This window comes from Ranitomeya imitator, chromosome 6 (genome assembly GCF_032444005.1).
Source record: "Ranitomeya imitator isolate aRanImi1 chromosome 6, aRanImi1.pri, whole genome shotgun sequence".
Lineage (NCBI taxonomy): Eukaryota > Metazoa > Chordata > Amphibia > Anura > Dendrobatidae > Ranitomeya > Ranitomeya imitator.
This window is the reverse complement of record NC_091287.1, coordinates 476,077,461-476,096,547: the sequence shown is the minus strand read 5'-3', so window position 1 is coordinate 476,096,547 and position 19,087 is coordinate 476,077,461. Positions and strand designations below refer to the sequence as shown.

The 19,087-nt window shown below is 46.7% G+C and overlaps 1 protein-coding gene across 2 annotated transcripts in view; it reads right to left on the bottom strand.

The window, feature by feature from the left end:
* E2F5 (E2F transcription factor 5) overlaps positions 1 to 19,087 on the bottom strand; it is a 51,090-nt gene that overhangs the window by 7,826 nt on the left and 24,177 nt on the right. Inside the window, exon 6 of one of the 2 annotated variants that reach the window (XM_069731551.1) lies at positions 1,492 to 1,735. In XM_069731551.1, coding sequence (XP_069587652.1) covers positions 1,492 to 1,735 — 244 coding nt within the window. The remainder of the gene's footprint in view (positions 1 to 1,491; positions 1,736 to 19,087) is intronic. The other variant, XM_069731552.1, reaches the window with a different exon arrangement.

The following is a 19,087-nucleotide window of genomic DNA, read 5'->3' as shown; positions in this document are numbered from 1 at the left end:
GTTCGCCTATAAGCTGCTGCCACCGGCGTCAGGGGCTTATGTACAGCGGTCTGGTCTGTTATGGTTTGCAGTTGCTATGTCACATTGGCAGAGCCCCTGATTTGCCTAAACAGTAGACTACCCCCATAAAAGACCCATTTTACAAACTATACCTCTCAATGAATGCATCTAGGTGCAGAGAGCATGTAGACGCCACGGGCGGGTCAGAAAATTTTATACCATTGGGCAGTGAAGAAAAAATACATTTTTACCACCAAAATTTTGTTTTAGCACCAAAAATTTGTCCCACAATTTCTGCTGAATGTGGAAATACCCCATATGTGCCTGTACAGTACTGCTTAGCCGCTTTTCCAGAGCCTTTGTGCTACCAGTAACGTGGAAGCCCCCTCTATTTCTGTTAACAGATGACAGACCTGAGTGGGGACTTGCTTTTTTTTGTGGATTGAGTTGAAGCTTTTATTGGGAACACATTTAGATCTACACTGAGCACTTACATAGGGGTTTCCATCTAAACCTCTGGGTGACGTGATCCAGATGAAACCCCGGAGGGATCCATTCACTACAGTCAAGCAGCAGAATTACTCTGGACTCCGTCTGGCCTCTGTTCAGTGGTGTCCTTTCTTTCAGAAGTGCACAAAACTGTGACCAACGGCACTTTTATGCAATCGTAAAAAGACGAACACTGTCGGATCATAGGCCAGACGGCGTCCACAGTGACTCCATCTGCCTCATTATAGGGAATCTTCCGCCAGAGGTTCCGACTGATTCACATATTTCAGAGATTTATATGCTAATTATGCAAATTGTCTCTTCAGAGAGGAAGAGCTAGAACTCTAGTGCCACCTATTGGAAGGTAGCAATCCTACAAGTCAATGTTGACCCTTTACCGAGCCTTGTCACATGACTTAGGATAATAGCCAAACCAGAATCTCAATTTGCAGACATGGTGTTTCGAGGTACTGCCGCTCATCAGCGCAAAGTGTGAGATCTGGTTTGGCTGAGTGAGAGGCATCTGACCGGGATCCAAGAAGTATCGTTTCTCCTTGCGGAGAATGACATGTTATACATGCAGAGATGAGGAGACTTAAAGCCTTCCAATAGGTGGCACTAGAGTTCTAGTTCTCTTCCTCTCTGAAGAGACAATTTACATAATTAGCATACTACCCACAGGAGCATTGCGGCTTTAAGTCTCCTCAGTTCCTGCCTTACAGACCTCTGAATGAGGCATTATATCCAGAGCAGAGCCGAGTCGGTGCCCAGAACACAGCAGCGTGATGATTATAGTGCTGTGCTGACAGCGGAGGTGAGCGCAGGTCGGCAGCAGTGGCATTGTACTACTATCGTGCTCAGTCACTTACACGCCAGGAAATAAAAATGAGAATATGGGGGTGATGGGAGCACGACATACAGGTACTGCTACTAAATAGACAAGTTGGGAACAGATTATTCCCATCCTAGCCATTTACAAGAACTATACATAAAGTGACTCACTCGTCCGAGCTTCCTGTGAGTCCTTACTTGGGTCCTCCGCCGTCTGCTGAGGTTTATCCTGTGTGGACGGTTTCAGCGCACTGGATGCGTCCGCCTGGACCTGCGGCTGTGTAATGTCATCGGGAGGGGGGACAGGGAAAGCCACGGGCTTTGAGGCACTGGAATCTTTATTGATCAGCAGCACGCTGATGGGCCCAGAACTGCTCTTTAAGCTGATCTGGTATTTTTTCTGTCCATTTTGACCCTAAAGAAAAAAACATTTGCATTAGGAACATAAAGATAATGGACAAGACACTGCAGACCTCTAGCTGCGCCACACCGTGGCAGTGCAGGTGTGGACCATCATGCAGGAATAACCCTGGATTACAGCACTGTGTAATGGCGCCCAGCTGTCAGTCCAGTGGGAGACCAGTCCCTGCAATGTTGTGCGGCAAGTGTAAGTTCTGATGGCCACATAAGAGGCAGAATGAGCTTTGTACTTCACTCCAAGTACAGAACGAGAAGATGATTGACTCTAGATGTCACCGAGCCGCCACATCTGAGCATTGGTCCTTGGAATAAACCGAGGCAGCTTTACATCACAGCAGAGAAACAAGACCATCCATCGCTCTCACAGGACGGGCACTGGTAAATCACATGGGTATAGGTTACAGGGTGATTCCCAGCTTAAACCTTGGTGGCATAACCTGAAGACATCTCATCAATGCCTTACAGACGCGGATCCCACCCATATCCAAAAGAGGAGTCCAAGGGCCTTCTTCCTTGCCTGTTGATGTAGTCACTCATGTGGAGCTCTACCAAGTCACTTCTATGGGACGGTCTGAAGATAGGTACACGTCCCAGACGAGGGCTTATGGCATATCCTGTTATAACCCTCTAAGGCCAGGTTCAGATGGCTGTATGAGAACTTGGGCCAGTCACGTCCGTAAATTGCGAATGTGATTGTATCATTTCTTGTCTGCATATCAGACACGTGTAGGAGTCTGGTCAAAGTTGGACCAAAGTGGTACACGCCGTGATATTTTCCCACGTAGACTGTTGGTCAAAGTGTGAAGAACAAAGAAGGCCAAGTGTTATAATTGGTGGTCCGTGTGTGCCATGGACAGTACACATCCCTTATAACACGTTCGTCCGAACAAGCCCCAAATTTCAGGAAAAGCTAGATGCACTCTCAATGCCCTGCATCTCCCCCATAATCTTTGGGATCCATTATGGGGGGAAAAAAGATAGCTTGTTTTGAGGAAGGTGTGAAAAGGAAAAAATAAAAACATACACATGCCACAAGGTTAGACTTGGCCTCTTTCTGCCACTAGGAGGTGAGAAAAGTCAAACATATGAGTGAACATCACTCAGAACGACTTTCCTCCATAATCTTGTAGAAGTGAGGCCAGGGCTCAGTAAGGATGGTGTTCGGTTCAAGAACTATCCTTTTTTTTTCCCATCAGAAATCTGCCAAGAACACATTTATAAACTGACCATCGTGAAAGGAGCACGATCCTATATATTGCCCAAAAGTAAAGGGCACTTCTAAAACTACAGAAAAAAAAAATTACACCCAGACATAAAAATAATTAATATTTATTCAGTAATCAATGATAAAAGAAACAAAAACAAAAAAATAACAGATATTAGAAAATGGAGATTATGTACAGAGAACGATTATACTCAGGTACACCCCCAAAAATCATCATTCTAGTTCTTACAAATTCCTAAGCAAAGTATTCATATAAGTCACATTTGACCAACAGATTAACCTTCGTCAGGCTGCATAATTTTACGTTAACAGGCTGCAGAGGTACAATTGTACCTTCATATATACAGTACCTCCACTGTGATATTTGGCCAATATATTCTGGACCAAAACTGCAGAGATGTCACGAAATTTCAGCCCTCTACGGCTTTTCGAAAAAAAAGTTATTGCAATTTTAACCCCTTTACCCCCAAGGGTGGTTTGCACGTTATGGCCCTATCTTTGCAATTTGTTACTGCCATGCTGTCATCTAGTCTCTCCTGATGAACCCAACTTTGTGGGGGAAATGCGTCGAGAGGTTGTCTGGAGGTGTTATTTGCCCAGTCATCATGGTTTGAGCCGCGACATCTGGATTTATTATCAGCTGTGGACGGTTGAATGCAGTGGATAAGTATATCATTACTATTTTGATTTTATGGTGTATTCACTGCATTATCCACACTGCTGTATGTATCGATTTATTTTGTATCCAGATATATGTGGTGGCGCTGTGTTATATATCTATGTGGTGTATATGTTTTGTATATTATTAGTTAGTCCTTAGTAATGTTGGCTTTGTATTATCCATGAGCCAACAAGAGTACTGGTTTATTCTGTTTGTCCTATTAGTTGCTATCTGCTATTTATTATATATATAGTGATGCTATAGTTGGTAAATATATCTATCCTTTGGTCTTACATCACACTGTGGGGGAGGGCCAGAGGTGCTATATTATTGGTATCACATATTTGTACAAGTTATTCTCAGCCATCTGGCCTTCTGTTTCTGTACCCATCTCTTATAGGGGGAAGGTAGGAGACCAGGGATAGTCATCGCACGAGCGGGGGCGCCATTCTCGTTATTTCTCTTAGGGTGCCAACCTCCGCATCTAGGTAGCATCAGCTTTTAGGTTTATTTTTTGTAGCTGTTAGGGTAATTTTCACTTACATCAATACACCCTTACAGCTGCTATTTGGTATCACAAATCACATATGTCTATATATGGTTTATGAGGGGCATTCTACCAGTATGTATTAGGGTGTATTGTAGGGGATTATATCCTCTCCCCTGTAGGACTGACGGATGGAGTAGATAGGGGTTTTTTGAGGTTTTTACCTGTATGTCCTTAATTATTGTTATCTAATAAAGTATCTAACTTTTTATGGGGTTTTTTTTTTTTTTCTTCTGTTATACGTTATGGACCGGGCCAATTTTTACAATTCTGACCACTGTCCCTTTATGAGGTTATAACTCTGGAACGCTTCAACGGATCCCGGTGATTCTGAAAACGTTTTCTCGTGACATATTGTACTTCATGATAGTGGTAACATTTCTTTGATAGTACCTGCGTTTATTTGTGAAAAAAATGGAAATTTGGCGAAAATTTTGAAAATTTCGCAATTTTCCAACTTTGAATTTTTATGCAATTAAATCACAGAGATATGTCACACAAAATACTTAATAAGTAACATTTCCCACATGTCTACTTTAAATCAGCACAATTTTGGAACCAACATTTTTTTTTGTTAGGGAGTTATAAGGGTTAAAAGTTGACCAGCAATTTCTCATTTTTACAACACCATTTTTTTTTTAGGGACCACATCTCATTTGAAGTCATTTTGAGGGGTCTATATGATAGAAAATACCCAAGTGTGACACCATTCTAAAAACTGCACCCCTCAAGGTGCTCAAAACCACATTCAAGAAGTTTATTAACCCTTCTGGTGCTTCACAGGAATTTTTGGAATGTTTAAATAAAAATGAACATTTAACTTTTTTTTCACAAAAAATTTACTTCAGCTCCAATTTGTTTTATTTTACCAAGGGTTACAGGAGAAAATGGACCCCAAAAGTTGTTGTACAATTTGTCCTGAGTACGCTGATACCCAATATGTGGGGGTAAACCACTGTTAGGGCGCATGGGAGAGCTCGGAAGGGAAGGAGCGCCGTTTGACTTTTCAATGCAAAATTGACAGGAATTGAGATGGGACGCCACGTTGCGTTTGAAGAGCCACTGATGTGCCTAAACATTGAAATCCCCCACAAGTGACACCATTTTGGAAAGAAGACCCCCTAAGGAACTTATCTAGAGGTGTGGTGAGCACTTTGACCCACCAAGTGCTTCACAGAAGTTTATAATGCAGAGTCGTAAAAAAATAAAAAATTTTCCCACATAAATTATTTTTTAGCCCCAAGTTTTGTATTTTCCCCGAGGGTAACAGGAGAAATTGGACCCCAAAAGTTGTGGTACAATTTGTCCTGAGTGCGCTGATACCCCATATGTGGGGGGGGGACCATCGTTTGGACGCATGGGAGGGCTCGGAAGGGAAGGAGCGCCATTTAGAATGCAGACTTAGATGGAATGGTCTGCAGGCGTCACATTGCGTTTGCAGAGCCCCTAATGTACCTAAACAGTAGAAACCCCCCACAAGTGACACCATTTTGGAAAGTAGACCCCCTAAGGAACTTCTCTAGATGTGTGGTGAGAGCTTTGAACCCCCAAGTGTTTCACTACAGTTTATAACGCAGAGCAGTGAAAACAAAAAATCTTTTTTCCCCACAAAAATTATTGGACCCCAAAAGTTGTTGTCCTATTTGTCCTGAGTACGCTGATACCCCATATGTTGGGGTAAACCGCTGTTTGGGCACACGGGAGAGCTCGGAAGGGAAGGAGCACGGTTTTACTTTTTCAACACAGAATTGGCTGGAATTGAGATGGGACGCCATGTCGTGTTTGGAGAGCCCCTGATGTGTCTAAACAGTGGAAACCCCCCCAATTATAACTGAAACCCTAATCCAAACACACCCCTAACCCTAATTCCAAGAGTAACCCTAACCACACCTCTAACCCTGACACACCCCTAACCCTAATCCCAACCGTAAATGTAATCTAAACCCTAACTTTAGCCCCAACCCTAACTGTAGCCTTAGCCCCAACCCTAGCCCTAACCCTAATGGGAAAATGGAAATAAATACATTTTTTAAATTTTTTAATTTTTCCTTAACTAAGGGGGTGATGAAGGGGGGTTTGATTTACTTTTATAGCGAGTTTTTTAGCACACTGAAAGACGCTTTTTATTGCAAAAAATATTTTTGGGGTTACCACATTTTGAGAGCTATAATTTTTCCATATTTTGGTCCACAGAGTCATGTGAGGTCTTGTTTTTTGCGGGACGAGTTGACGTTTTTATTAGTAACATTTTCGGGCACGTGACATTTTTTGATCGCTTTTTATTCCGATTTTTGTGAGGCAGAATGACCAAAAACCAGCTATTCATGAATTTCTTTTGGGGGAGGCATTTATACCGTTCCACGTGTGGTAAAATAGATAAGTTTTATTCTTCGGGTCAGTACGATTACAGCGATACCTCATTTATATCTTTTTTTATGTTTTGGCGCTTTTACACGATACAAACTATTTTATAGAAAAAATAATTATTTTTGCATCGCTTTATTCTGAGGACTATAACATTTTTATTTTTTTGCTGATGTTGCTGTATGGCAGCTCGTTTTTTGCGGGACAAGATGACGCTTTCAGCGGTATAATGGTTATTTATATCTGTCTTTTTGATTGCGTGTTATTCCACTTTTTGTTCGCGTGTTATTCCACTTTTTGTTCGGCGGTATGATAATAAAGGGTTGTTTTTTGCCTCTTTTTTCTTACGGTTTTTACTGAAGGGGTAAACTAGTCGGTCAGTTTTATAGGTCGGGTCGTTACGGACGCGGCGATACTAAATGTGTACTTTTTTTTTTTTTTAGATAAAGAAATGTATTTATGGGAATAATATTTTTTTTTCATTATTTAGGAATTTTTTTTTTTTTTTTTTTTTTTTTTTTACACATTTGGAAAAAAATTTTTAACCTTTTTTCACTTTGTCCCAGGGGGGGGACATCACAGATCGGTGATCTGACAGTTTGCACAGCACTCTGTCAGATCACCGATCTTACTTAGGGTATGTTCACACGTTCAGGATTTCCATCCTTTTTTTTTCCTGACTGTTTTTTAAAAAACTGCAGCTCTTGGCAGAAAACGCAGGTCCTTTTTTTGGTCCTTTTTTGGTCCGTTTTTGATGCGTTTTTTGATGCGTTTTTTGATGCGTTTTTTTGATGCAGTTTTCTAGCCAGAGTCTGTGTGTTTTCTAGGAATTTTTTTAGGGTTAAAATGGCTGAAAATACCCTAACCCTACCCCTAACCCTAACCCTACCCCTAACCCTACCCCTAACCCTACCCCTAACCCTAACCCTACCCCTAACCCTACCCCTAACCCTATTCTAACCTTAGTGAAAAAAAAAAAAAAAAAAATTCTTTATTTTTTTTATTGTCCCTACCTATGGGGGTGACAAAGGGGGGGGGGTGTCATTTACTATTTTTTTATTTTGATCACTGAGATAGGTTATATCTCAGTGATCAAAATGCACTTTGGAACGAATCTGCCGGCCGGCAGATTCGGCGGGCGCACTGCGCATGCGCCCGCCATTTTGCAAGATGGCGGCGCCCAGGGAGAAGACGGCCGGACGGACACCGGGACGCCGGGTGAGTATAAGGGGGGGAGATTAGGGCACGGGGGGGGCATCAGAGCACTGGGGGGGGGGCATCGGAGCACTGGGGGGGGGGCATCGGAGCACTGGGGGGCGGGATCGGAACACGGGGGGGGCAGCCACACTCCGCCCACGCACTTCCGCCCGCTCCCCGCACTTCCTGCTGCAGCGGTTCTGCACATCAAACCGCAGTAAAACCCGCAGATATATTTTTGATCTGCGGGTTTTACTGCGGTTTGGACCTCACAATGGAGGTCTATGGGTGCAGAACCGCTGCGGCTCCGGAAAAAGAATTGACATGCTCCTTCTTTTTTCCGGGAGCTATTCAGCGCGTCTTTTTTTTTACAATTTCCGGACCATGTGCACAGTGTGTCCTGTTTTCCATAGGGTACAGTGTACTGTACCCTGCATGGAAAACAGCTGCGGAACCGCAGCGGCAAAACCGCCGCGGTTCCGCGGTAAAAAACGCACTGTGTGAACATGGCCTTACAACACTGCAGGCTTACCAAGCGCCTGCTTTCAGCAGGCACTTGGTAAGCCACCTCCCTCCCCGCAGGACTCGGATGCTGCGGCCATATTGGATCCGGGCCTGCGGCAGGGAGGGAGGTAGGAGACCCTCGGAGCAACGCGATCACATCGCGTTGCTGCGGGGGTCTCAGGGAAGCCCGCAGGGAGCCCCCTCCCTGCGCGATGCTTCCCTGTACCGCTGGCACACCGCGATCATGTTTGATCGCGGTGTGCCGGGGGTTAATGTGCCGGGGGCGGTCCGTGACCGCTCCTGGCACATAGTGCCGGATGTCAGCTGCGATAGGCTCGCTGCGATCGCGCTGGATGTACTATTCCGTCCATGGGAGTTAAGGCCCACCCCACACACATGGACGGAATAGTGCGTCCAATGACAGAAAGGGATTAAAAAACGGAATAGTTACAATTGTACCTAGTCAGCCGGACGAAGGTTAATAGAAATAAAAAGGACAAAGTCCTATATAAAGGTATTATTACTTAAGGCTATGTGCACACGTAGGAAAAAGAGGTGCAGAATTTTCTGCACAAAATCCGCATCTCCTGGCAGAATCCGCAGCCACGGATTTGCTGCGGTTTTTTTGTGGATTTTGTGCGTTTTTTATGCGGAATTGCTGTGGATTTTGCCACTGCGGATTTTTAACATGGAGGGGTGCAGAAACGCTGCAGATCCGCACAAAAGAAGTGACATGCACTTCTTTGAAATCCGCAGCAATTCCGCACTGATTTTTCCGCACTGCCTGCACATCTTTTTTTTTTTCCATTCACTAACATTGTACTGGGAAATCTTATTGACTTGAGTATAAGCCTAGGGTGGAAATGCAGCATTTACCGGTGAATTTCAAAAAATAAAAATAGATCATTCTTGCCCCATAGCTGTGCCATATAGTGCTCTGCATGTTCATTATTGCCCCATAGCTGTGCCCCACATAGTGCTCTGCACCATTCATGATTGTCCCTATAGCTGTGCCCCATACAGTGCTCTGCACCGTTCATTATTTCCCTATAGCTGTGCCCTATATAGTGCTCTGCACCGTTCATTGTTCCCTATAGCTGTGCCCCATATAGTGCTCTGCACCGTTCATTATTTCCCTATAGCTGTGCCCTATATAGTGCTCTGCACCGTTCATTGTTCCCTATAGCTGTGCTCCATACAGTGCTCTGCACCGTTCATTGTTCCCTATAGCTGTGCCCCATACAGTGCTCTGCACCGTTCATTGTTCCCTATAGCTGTGCCCCATATAGTGCTCTGCACCGTTCATTGTTCCCTATAGCTGTGCCCCATATAGTGCTCTGCACCGTTCATTGTTCCCTATAGCTGTGCCCCATATAGTGCTCTGCACCGTTCATTGTTCCCTATAGCTGTGCCCCATACAGTGCTCTGCACCGTTCATTGTGCCCTATAGCTGTGCCCCATACAGTGCTCTGCACCGTTCATTGTTCCCTATAGCTGTGCCCCATATAGTGCTCTGCACCGTTCATTGTTCCCTATAGCTGTGCCCCATATAGTGCTCTGCACCGTTCATTGTTCCCTATAGCTGTGCCCCATACAGTGCTCTGCACCGTTCATTGTGCCCTATAGCTGTGCCCCATATAGTGCTCTGCACCGTTCATTGTTCCCTATAGCTGTGCCCCATACAGTGCTCTGCACCGTTCATTGTGCCCTATAGCTGTGCCCCATACAGTGCTCTGCACTGTTCATTATTGCCCTATAGCTGTGCCCCATATAGTGCTCTGCACCGTTCATTATTTCCCTATAGCTGTGCCCCATACAGTGCTCTGCACCGTTCATTATTGCCCTATAGCTGTGCCCCATACAGTGCTCTGCACCGTTCATTATTGCCCTATAGCTGTGCCCCATATAGTGCTCTGCACCGTTCATTATTTCCCTATAGCTGTGCCCCATATAGTGCTCTGCACCGTTCATTGTTCCCTATAGCTGTGCCCCATATAGTGCTCTGCACCGTTCATTGTTCCCTATAGCTGTGCCCCATATAGTGCTCTGCACCGTTCATTGTTCCCTATAGCTGTGCCCCATATAGTGCTCTGCACCGTTCATTGTTCCCTATAGCTGTGCCCCATACAGTGCTCTGCACCGTTCATTGTGCCCTATAGCTGTGCCCCATACAGTGCTCTGCACTGTTCATTATTGCCCTATAGCTGTGCCCCATATAGTGCTCTGCACCGTTCATTATTTCCCTATAGCTGTGCCCCATATAGTGCTCTGCACCGTTCATTGTTCCCTATAGCTGTGCCCCATACAGTGCTCTGCACCGTTCATTGTGCCCTATAGCTGTGCCCCATATAGTGCTCTGCACCGTTCATTATTTCCCTATAGCTGTGCCCCATATAGTGCTCTGCACCGTTCATTATTGCCCTATAGCTGTGCCCCATACAGTGCTCTGCACCGTTCATTATTGCCCTATAGCTGTGCCCCATACAGTGCTCTGCACCGTTCATTGTGCCCTATAGCTGTGCCCCATACAGTGCTCTGCACTGTTCATTATTGCCCTATAGCTGTGCCCCATATAGTGCTCTGCACCGTTCATTATTTCCCTATAGCTGTGCCCCATATAGTGCTCTGCACCGTTCATTATTGCCCTATAGCTGTGCCCCATACAGTGCTCTGCACCGTTCATGATTGTCCCATAGCTGTGCCCCATTCATTATTTCCCTATAGCTGTGCCCCATATAGTGCTCTGCACCGTTCATAGTTCCCTATATAAAGCTGTGCCATTGCCGCTGCTGCTGCAGTAAAAAAAAAAAATGGTAGTTACCTGCCGATAACGGTATTTCTCTGATCCCATGATGGCACAACGGAGAGATGGGTCCGCCCCCAGGGACAGGAAACCTACAGATGAAAAAGGGCGTACCTCTCTCCCACATCAGTTGGATTACAGAGCCTTATACAGAACTTCAGCTGCAACTCAATATTTACACAAATTAAACTTAACCAATTTAACTTAACCCCTTCATGACCCAGCCTATTTTGACCTTAAAGACCTTGCCATTTTTTGCAATTCTGATCAGTGTCCCTTTATGAGGTAATAACTCGGGAACGCTTCAACGGATCCTAGCGATTCTGAGATTGTTTTCTCGTGACATATTGGGCTTCATGTTAGTGGTAAATTTAGGTCGATAATTTTTGCTTTTATGTGTGAAAAAATTGGAAATTTGGTGAAAATTTTGAAAATTTCGCAATTTTCAAATTTTGAATTTTTATTCTGTTAAACCAGAGAGATATGTGACACAAAATAGTTAATAAATAACATTTCCCACATGTCTACTTTACATCAGCACAATTTTGGAAACAATTTTTTTTTTTGGCTAGGAAGTTATAAGGGTTAAAATTTGACCAGCGATTTCTCATTTTTACAAAGAAATTTACAAAACCATTTTTTTTAGGGACCACCTCACATTTGAAGTCAGTTTGAGGGGTCTATATGGCTGAAAATACCCAAAAGTGACACCATTCTAAAAACTGCACCCCTCAAGGTACTCAAAACCACATTCAAGAAGTTTATTAACCCTTCAGGTGCTTCACAGCAGCAGAAGCAACATGGAAGGAAAAAATGAACATTTAACTTTTTAGTCACAAAAATTATCTTTTAGCAACAATTTTTTTATTTTCCCAATGGTAAAAGGAGAAACTGAACCACGAAAGTTGTTGTCCAATTTGTCCTGAGTACGCTGATACCTCATATGTGGGGGTAAACCACTGTTTGGGCGCACGGCAGGGCTTGAAAGGGAAGGAGCGCCATTTGACTTTTTGAATGAAAAATTGGCTGCACTCTTTAGCGGACACCATGTCACATTTGGAGAGCCCCCGTGTGCCTAAAAATTTGAGCTCCCCCACAAGTGACCCCATTTTGGAAACTAGACCACCCAAGGAACTTATCTAGATGCATAGTGAGCACTTTGAACCCCCAGGTGCTTCACAAATTGATCCATAAAAATGAAAAAGTACTTTTTTTTCACAAAAATTTTATTTTAGCCTCAATTTTTTTCATTTTCACATGGGCATCAGGATAAAATGGATGCTAAAATTTGTTGGGCAATATCTCCTGAGTACACCGATACCTCACATGTAGGCGTAAACCACTGTTTAGGCGCACGGCAAGGCTCGGAAGGGAAGGAGCGCCATTTCACTTTTTGAATGAAAAATTAGCTCCAATCGTTAGCGGACACTATGTTGTGTATGGAAGGTATGTAGTGTATGTCAGGTTGGTGTGTGTGTGGTGTAGTATTCACCACACACACACACCTGACGTACACTATACCACACCACACCAAACTGACGTACACTACGCCATACACACCCTGACACTACGTCAGGTTGGGTTGTGTAGTGTTTGTTAGGTTGGGGTGTGGTGTAGTGTACGTCAGGTAGGTGTGTGTGGTGTAGTGTACACCACACACACACACCAACCTGACGTACACTATACCACACACCAACCTGATGTACACAACGCCACACACACCAATCTGACACACTACGTCAGGTTGGTGTGTGTGGTGTAGTGTATGTTAGGTTGGGGTGTGGTGTAGTGTACGTCAGGTAGGTGTGTGTGGTGTACTGTACACCACACACACACACACCAACCTGACGTACACTATACCACACCACACACCAACCTGATGTACACTACGCCACACACACCAATCTGACACACTATGTCAGGTTGGTGTGTGTGGTGTATTGTATGTCAGGTTGGGGTGTGGTGTAGTGTACGTCAGGTAGGTGTGTGTGGTGTACTGTACACCACACACACACACACCAACCTGACGTACACTATACCACACCACACACCAACCTGATGTACACTACGCCACACACACCAATCTGACACACTACGTCAGGTTGGTGTGTGTGGTGTAGTGTATGTCAGGTTGGGGTGTGGTGTAGTGTACGTCAGGTTAGTGTGTGTGTGTGCTGTTGTGTATATCAGCCTGGTGTGGGTGAGTTCTGTAGTGGAATATCAGGATGTGGCTAGTCCACGGACGTGTGATGAATTCTGAAGCATTCATTCAAACACAGTCCAGGTTTGTCGGGACACGTTTCACATTGGAAACGAGTTTCCCTTCTTATCCCCCTTTTATAGCACACCCGGCACCTTTTTTTTGCTCTCCCCTCACAGGGAAAATGTTGCACCGGTACCATACGGGAACCTTGAGTTCCAGCAGTGCTGGGGCCCGCTCCTTCCTCGTCTCCAAACATCAGGGCCTTTATCACCGCCTCCTGGAACTGAAGGAAGGTGTTGTTGGTCTGGCCTGCACATCGTGATAGCACGTATGCGTTATACAGTGCCATTTGTACGATGTGCACAGCCAGTTTTTTATACCACACCTTCGTTTTCCGCATGGCACTATAGGGCTGGAGGACTTGATCAGAAAGATCAACTCCCCCCATGTGTTTGTTGTACCCCAGGGCACAGTCCGGTTTGTGGACCTGTGCTGGGGTACCTCGAACAGTGTAGGCCGTGGTGCCGGGACCATGGATTGTTGTCAAGAAAAAGACGTCCCTTTTGTCTTTGAACTTGACCGCAAGCATGTTGCCACTACATTGGGCCCGGCTCTCACCCTTTGGGAGAACCTGCTCAATTAGTGACAAAGGGAGACCCCTCTTGTTTCTGCGCACAGTACCGCAAGCAACGGTAGCTCTGGCAGAGAGGGACTGAAAGAGTGGGATGCTTGTATAAAAGTTATCAACGTACAGATGGTAACCTTTATCAAGCAGTGGGTGAACCAAATCCCACACTATTTTCCCACTCACCCCCAGAGCAGGTGGACAATCTGGGGGCTGGATACTGCTGTCCTTTCCTTGATAAACTCTAAAGCTGAGAGTGTACCCTGAGGTACTCTCACAGATCTTGTAGAGTTTTATCCCGTACCTCGCCCTTTTGCTTGGCAGGTACTGACGGAACTGAAGCCTCCCTTTGAAGTGGATGAGGGATTCATCCACACAAATTTCCCTTTGGGGAATGTACACTTCAGCAAACTTGTTGCTGAAGTGTTCGATGACCGGCCGAATTTTGAACAATCTATCAAAATTCGGGTCATCGCGAGGAAGGATGTCCGTATTGTCCCTAAAGTGGAGAAATTTATGAATCGCCTCAAAACGTTTGCGATTCATAACCATCCCAAATACTGGAGTTTGATATAAAATATCAATACTCCAGTATTGGCGAAGTTCTGGTTTCTTCACAATTCCCATGTGAAGGACCAGTCCCCAATATTTCATCATTTCTACGGAGTCAACGGGCTTCCAAGTAGTAAATGATGAACTTGGGTTTTGGGCAAAAAATTGCAGGGCGTACAAATTTGTTTGCTCCACCATGAGACTGACGATTGACTCCGAGAAAAAGACTTTGAAAAAGTCTATCTCCCGGAGGTTGGCAGTCTCAAATTGGATTCCTGATTGGGGAATGAAATCAGGAATCCGTGGAGCAAAGTTTTCAGGGACGGGGGTCCAGACGGGGGCACTAGTGCTAGGTTGGGCGTCACTAGCACTAGGTTGGGGGTCACTTACACTTGGCTCCGACTCTCCTCCCCTGGGCTCCGGACGATTTCTCGGCCTGCGACATCTTGGGGGTGGCGAGTCGGTGTCACTAGGGGAGGAAGAGTGGGAGGAGTACAGAAAAGTGGGGTCCTCTCCCTCACTATCAGCTTCGGAGGCAAGAAAGGAATATGCCTCCTCAACTGAGTACAGCCTTTGTGACTGGGATGACTGGGATGAGCGGGACATTGTGTGTGTGGTGCGTGTGTAAAAAAAAATCTAAACTTTATTATAGTGTTGCGTGTGCGTGTGTATGTGCGAGTGTTTGGTGCAACTCTTCTGCAGGAGGAGGCTATCCGGTGCGGGGAGCTGTCAGACGCGTGTGGGGGCTGTCAGGCGCGTGGGGGCTGTCAGGCGCGGGGGGACAGGAGGGGGCTGAGGAGATGCAGCGTCAGATGGAGATGAAGCTGGCAGCAGCAGGTGATCAGGGGGGCAGGGGGTGATCAGGGGGGCCAGCGGGTGATTAGCGGTGATCACTGAAGAGGGTGATCACCAGGGCAGGCGGGGCTGACAGACACAGGGGCGGTAGCAGAGAAGAAAACGCAGCAGCAGCAGGTGATAAAGGGGGGCAGAGGGGTGATCAGGTGGACGGGGGGGGCAGGGGGTGATCAGGGGGGGCAGGGGGTGATTAGCGGTGATCACTGAAGAGGGTGATCACCAGGGGAGGGGCTGACAGACGCAAACGCGGTAGGAGAGAAGAAAACACAGCAGCAGCAGCGGGTGATGAAGGGGGGCAGAGGGGTGATCAGGTGGACAGTGGGGGGGGGGCAGGGGGTGATTAGCTGAAGATCACTGAAGAGGGTGATCACCAGGGGAGGAGGGGCTGACAGACGCAGGGGGCAGTAGGAGAGAAAACACAGCAGCAGCAGCAGGTGATAAAGGGGGGCAGGGGGTGATCAGGTGGACAGGGGGGGGGGGGGGGCAGGGGGTGATTAGTGGTGATCACTGAGGAGGATGATCACCAGGGGAGAAGGGGCTAACAGATGCAGGGGGCGATAGGAGAAAAGAAAATAGAGCAGGAGCTGGTGATAAAGGGGGGCTGGGTGATGATCCGGGGGGGGGGGGTTGGGGCAGGGGGGAGGGAGCGGAGGTTGGGGGGAGTGGAGGACAGGAGAGGGGAGGTACCTGTCCTCAGCAGCAGCGGTGGTACTGGCGGTAGCAGTGGGGGAGGCGGCGGTGGCAGTGGGGGATACGGCGGCGCTCTGAAGATGTGTGCGGCGGCTGCGGCGGCGATCGCGGAGTCTGGGGGGGGCAGGTGAGCAGTCGGGCACCTCGCTCCTCAGCTTCCACGGATGGGATGAAGCTGAGGAGCGAGGCAGACGCGGTTTTTCTCCGCCCCTCCAGCTCTGATTGGAGTGCTAACGTCACATGGACGCTAGCTCCAATCAGAGCTGGAGGGGGTTAAAAAAAGGTCAGCAGCGGTGATCGTAGACCCGGGGGGGGGCAAAGCCACCCCCCCTGGGGTGAAGTACAGGTCCCCCTGCACCTGCGGGTACGGTGACATTTGAATGACCCCGGTCACCGGACCCGCAGGGAAGCATTCCCGCCATGACGCCACATAGGCGTCATGGGTCGGAATGGCACCGACTTTCATGACGCCTACGTGGCGTCATGGGTCGGGAAGGAGTTAACAGAGGAACCGTGACTAAAACTAATTACTGGTACATTACCAAGTGCACACCTGTGTGTGAAAAGGGAGGGAATATACGGGTGCCATCATGGGATCAGAGAAATACCGTTATCGGCAGGTAACTACCATTTTCTCTATCCCCATGATGGCACCACGGAGAGATTTGAATAGATAGCTCTTAGGGAGGGACCACTGCCTCTAGAACCCTTCGCCCAAAGGTAGTATCAGAGGAGGTCAAGTTTAAGAGGTAATGCTTGAAAAATGTAGACTGGGAAGACCAAGTGGCCGCTCTACATATTTGTTGTATCGAAGCGCCAGCTCTCTCCGCCCAGGATGATGCCACTGCTCTGGTCGAATGAGCCTTTATATTCTCCGGGATGGCTGTCCCGCAGGATGAGTAGGATAGGGCGATGGCGTCTCTTATCCACCTTGCTAACGTGGCTTTCGATGCTTTTTGTCCCTTCCGTGGACCCTGGAAGCAGACAAACAGAGCCCTATCCTTCCTGCACTCCCTAGTGGCTGATAGATATTGGATCAGACATCTTTTTACGTCTAGGGTATGCAGTGTTCTTTCCCCCTCATTTTTAGGGTTGGGACAAAAGGAGGGCAAAGAAATTTCTTGCGTTCTATGAAACTGTGACGATATTTTAGGGAGGTAAGCCGGGTCAGTTTTAAGAATGACTGTCATCAAGTATCTGAATAAAGGGTGGACATGAGGATAACGCTTGTATATCGCTGACACGACGAGCCGAGGTTAGGGCCACTAGGAGTGTGGTTTTTAGGGATAAGATCTTTAAAGGAACTTCTGTCAGGGGCTCAAAGGGAGGTTTGGTTAGAGCGTTTAATACAAGGTTTAGATCCCATGGAGGCGAGTTGTGGAGGGGAATGGGTCTGGATCTAGATGAGGCTTTAATGAAACGCATGACCCATCGATTTTTGGCCAAGTCGTAATTATACAGTGCTCCTAAGGCTGCCACCTGGACCTTTAGAGTGCTTGTAGCTAAACCTCTTTCCAGACCTTTCTGTACGAACTCAAGTATTTTCCCTATTGGGATTTCCCCGGACGGGTCTGCCCCTGATACCGACAAACTTTTTCCACACTTTCCCATATATTCTAGTGCTTACGGGTTTTCTACTCTGTAATAGAGTGGACACCAAGTTGGGAGAGAACCCTTTATCCCTCAGCAACCTCCTTTCAAAAGCCACGCTGTCATGTGTAAATTTTTTACATTGGGGTGAAATACTGGACCCTGGGACAGAAGTTTTGGAGAGTCTGGTAGAACCCAAGGACTCGATATGGACATGTTTCTTAGCCAAGAAAACCATATTCTGCGGGGCCAAAATGGCGCTATTACTATCACTGTAGCTCTCTCCTCCCGAATTTTCCTCAACACTAAGGGGATGAGAGACATTGGAGGGAACGCATAGGCGAGATGATAGTTCCAAGGAATTGTTAGTGCGTCTAGAGCTACAGGGTTCCCCCGGGGATCTATTGAGCAGAATGTTTTCACTTTGTGGTTTTGGCTGTTCGCGAATAGGTCTATTTCTGGTAGACCCCAGAGAGTCACGATTTGATCGAAGACCAACTGATTTAGCTCCCACTCTCCCTGCTTTAAGCATGTCCTGCTCAGGAAGTCTGCAGTCTGGTTTTCTGAGCCCTTTAAGTGGAGAGCTGTCAAGGACTTTAGACTGTGTTCCGCTATGTGGAAGATGGATTGGGTTACCTCCATCAGAGCCCGACACCTGGTGCCCCCTTGGTGGTTTAGATATGCGACCACTACTTGGTTGTCCGAGAAGACTTTTACATGATGCCCGTGAAGGAGATATAGAAAATGTGTTAGGGCCAGCTTTACCGCTAACAGTTCTTTCATGTTGGAAGAGTCTAGCTTTTGACTTCTGTTCCAATTCCCCTGTGCCACTTGATCGTCTATGTGTGCTCCCCAACCCCAGGGGCTTGCATCTGTCGTTAGAATTTTTTCTGTCGGTAGAGCCCAAGGAACCCCTTTGGTTAGATTCCCTGGGTCCGCCCACCATGCTAGGGAGTGTATTGTGTTTGGTGATATACTTAACTGCTCGTCTAAATTCTCGTGCAGAGATATGCCTGAATCTAAAGTCTCCCATTGTAGATCCCGGGAATGACATTGTGCCCACTGTACGGCCGGGATACAGGCAGTCATGGAGCCCAACAGGGACAGTGCTTTCCTCAGGGTAGTGACTGGGGATACCGTCAGCTGCAACACTGCCTGTGTCATTTTCTGAATCTTCTCCTGAGGAAGATAGCATGTTTGCGTGATCGAGTCTAGGACTATCCCTAAGTACATCTGTACCTGGGATGGCACCATCTTGGACTTGGCTATGTTTAGCAGCTACCCTAGACTCGACAGTGAAGTCATGACCTGATTCAACTGTTGTTCGCAATGTTGGAATGAGTTCCCTACTACAAGGAGGTCGTCCAGATAGGGAACTATTAGGATGTTCTGCTCCCGTATGTGGGCCATTACTTCTGCCATTATTTTCGTGAATACCCGAGGAGCAATAGCTATCCCGAAGGGGAGAGCCCGGAATTGGAAGGGTTTTACCTCCCCCTGGATATTCACTGCCAGTCTGAGATATTTTTGA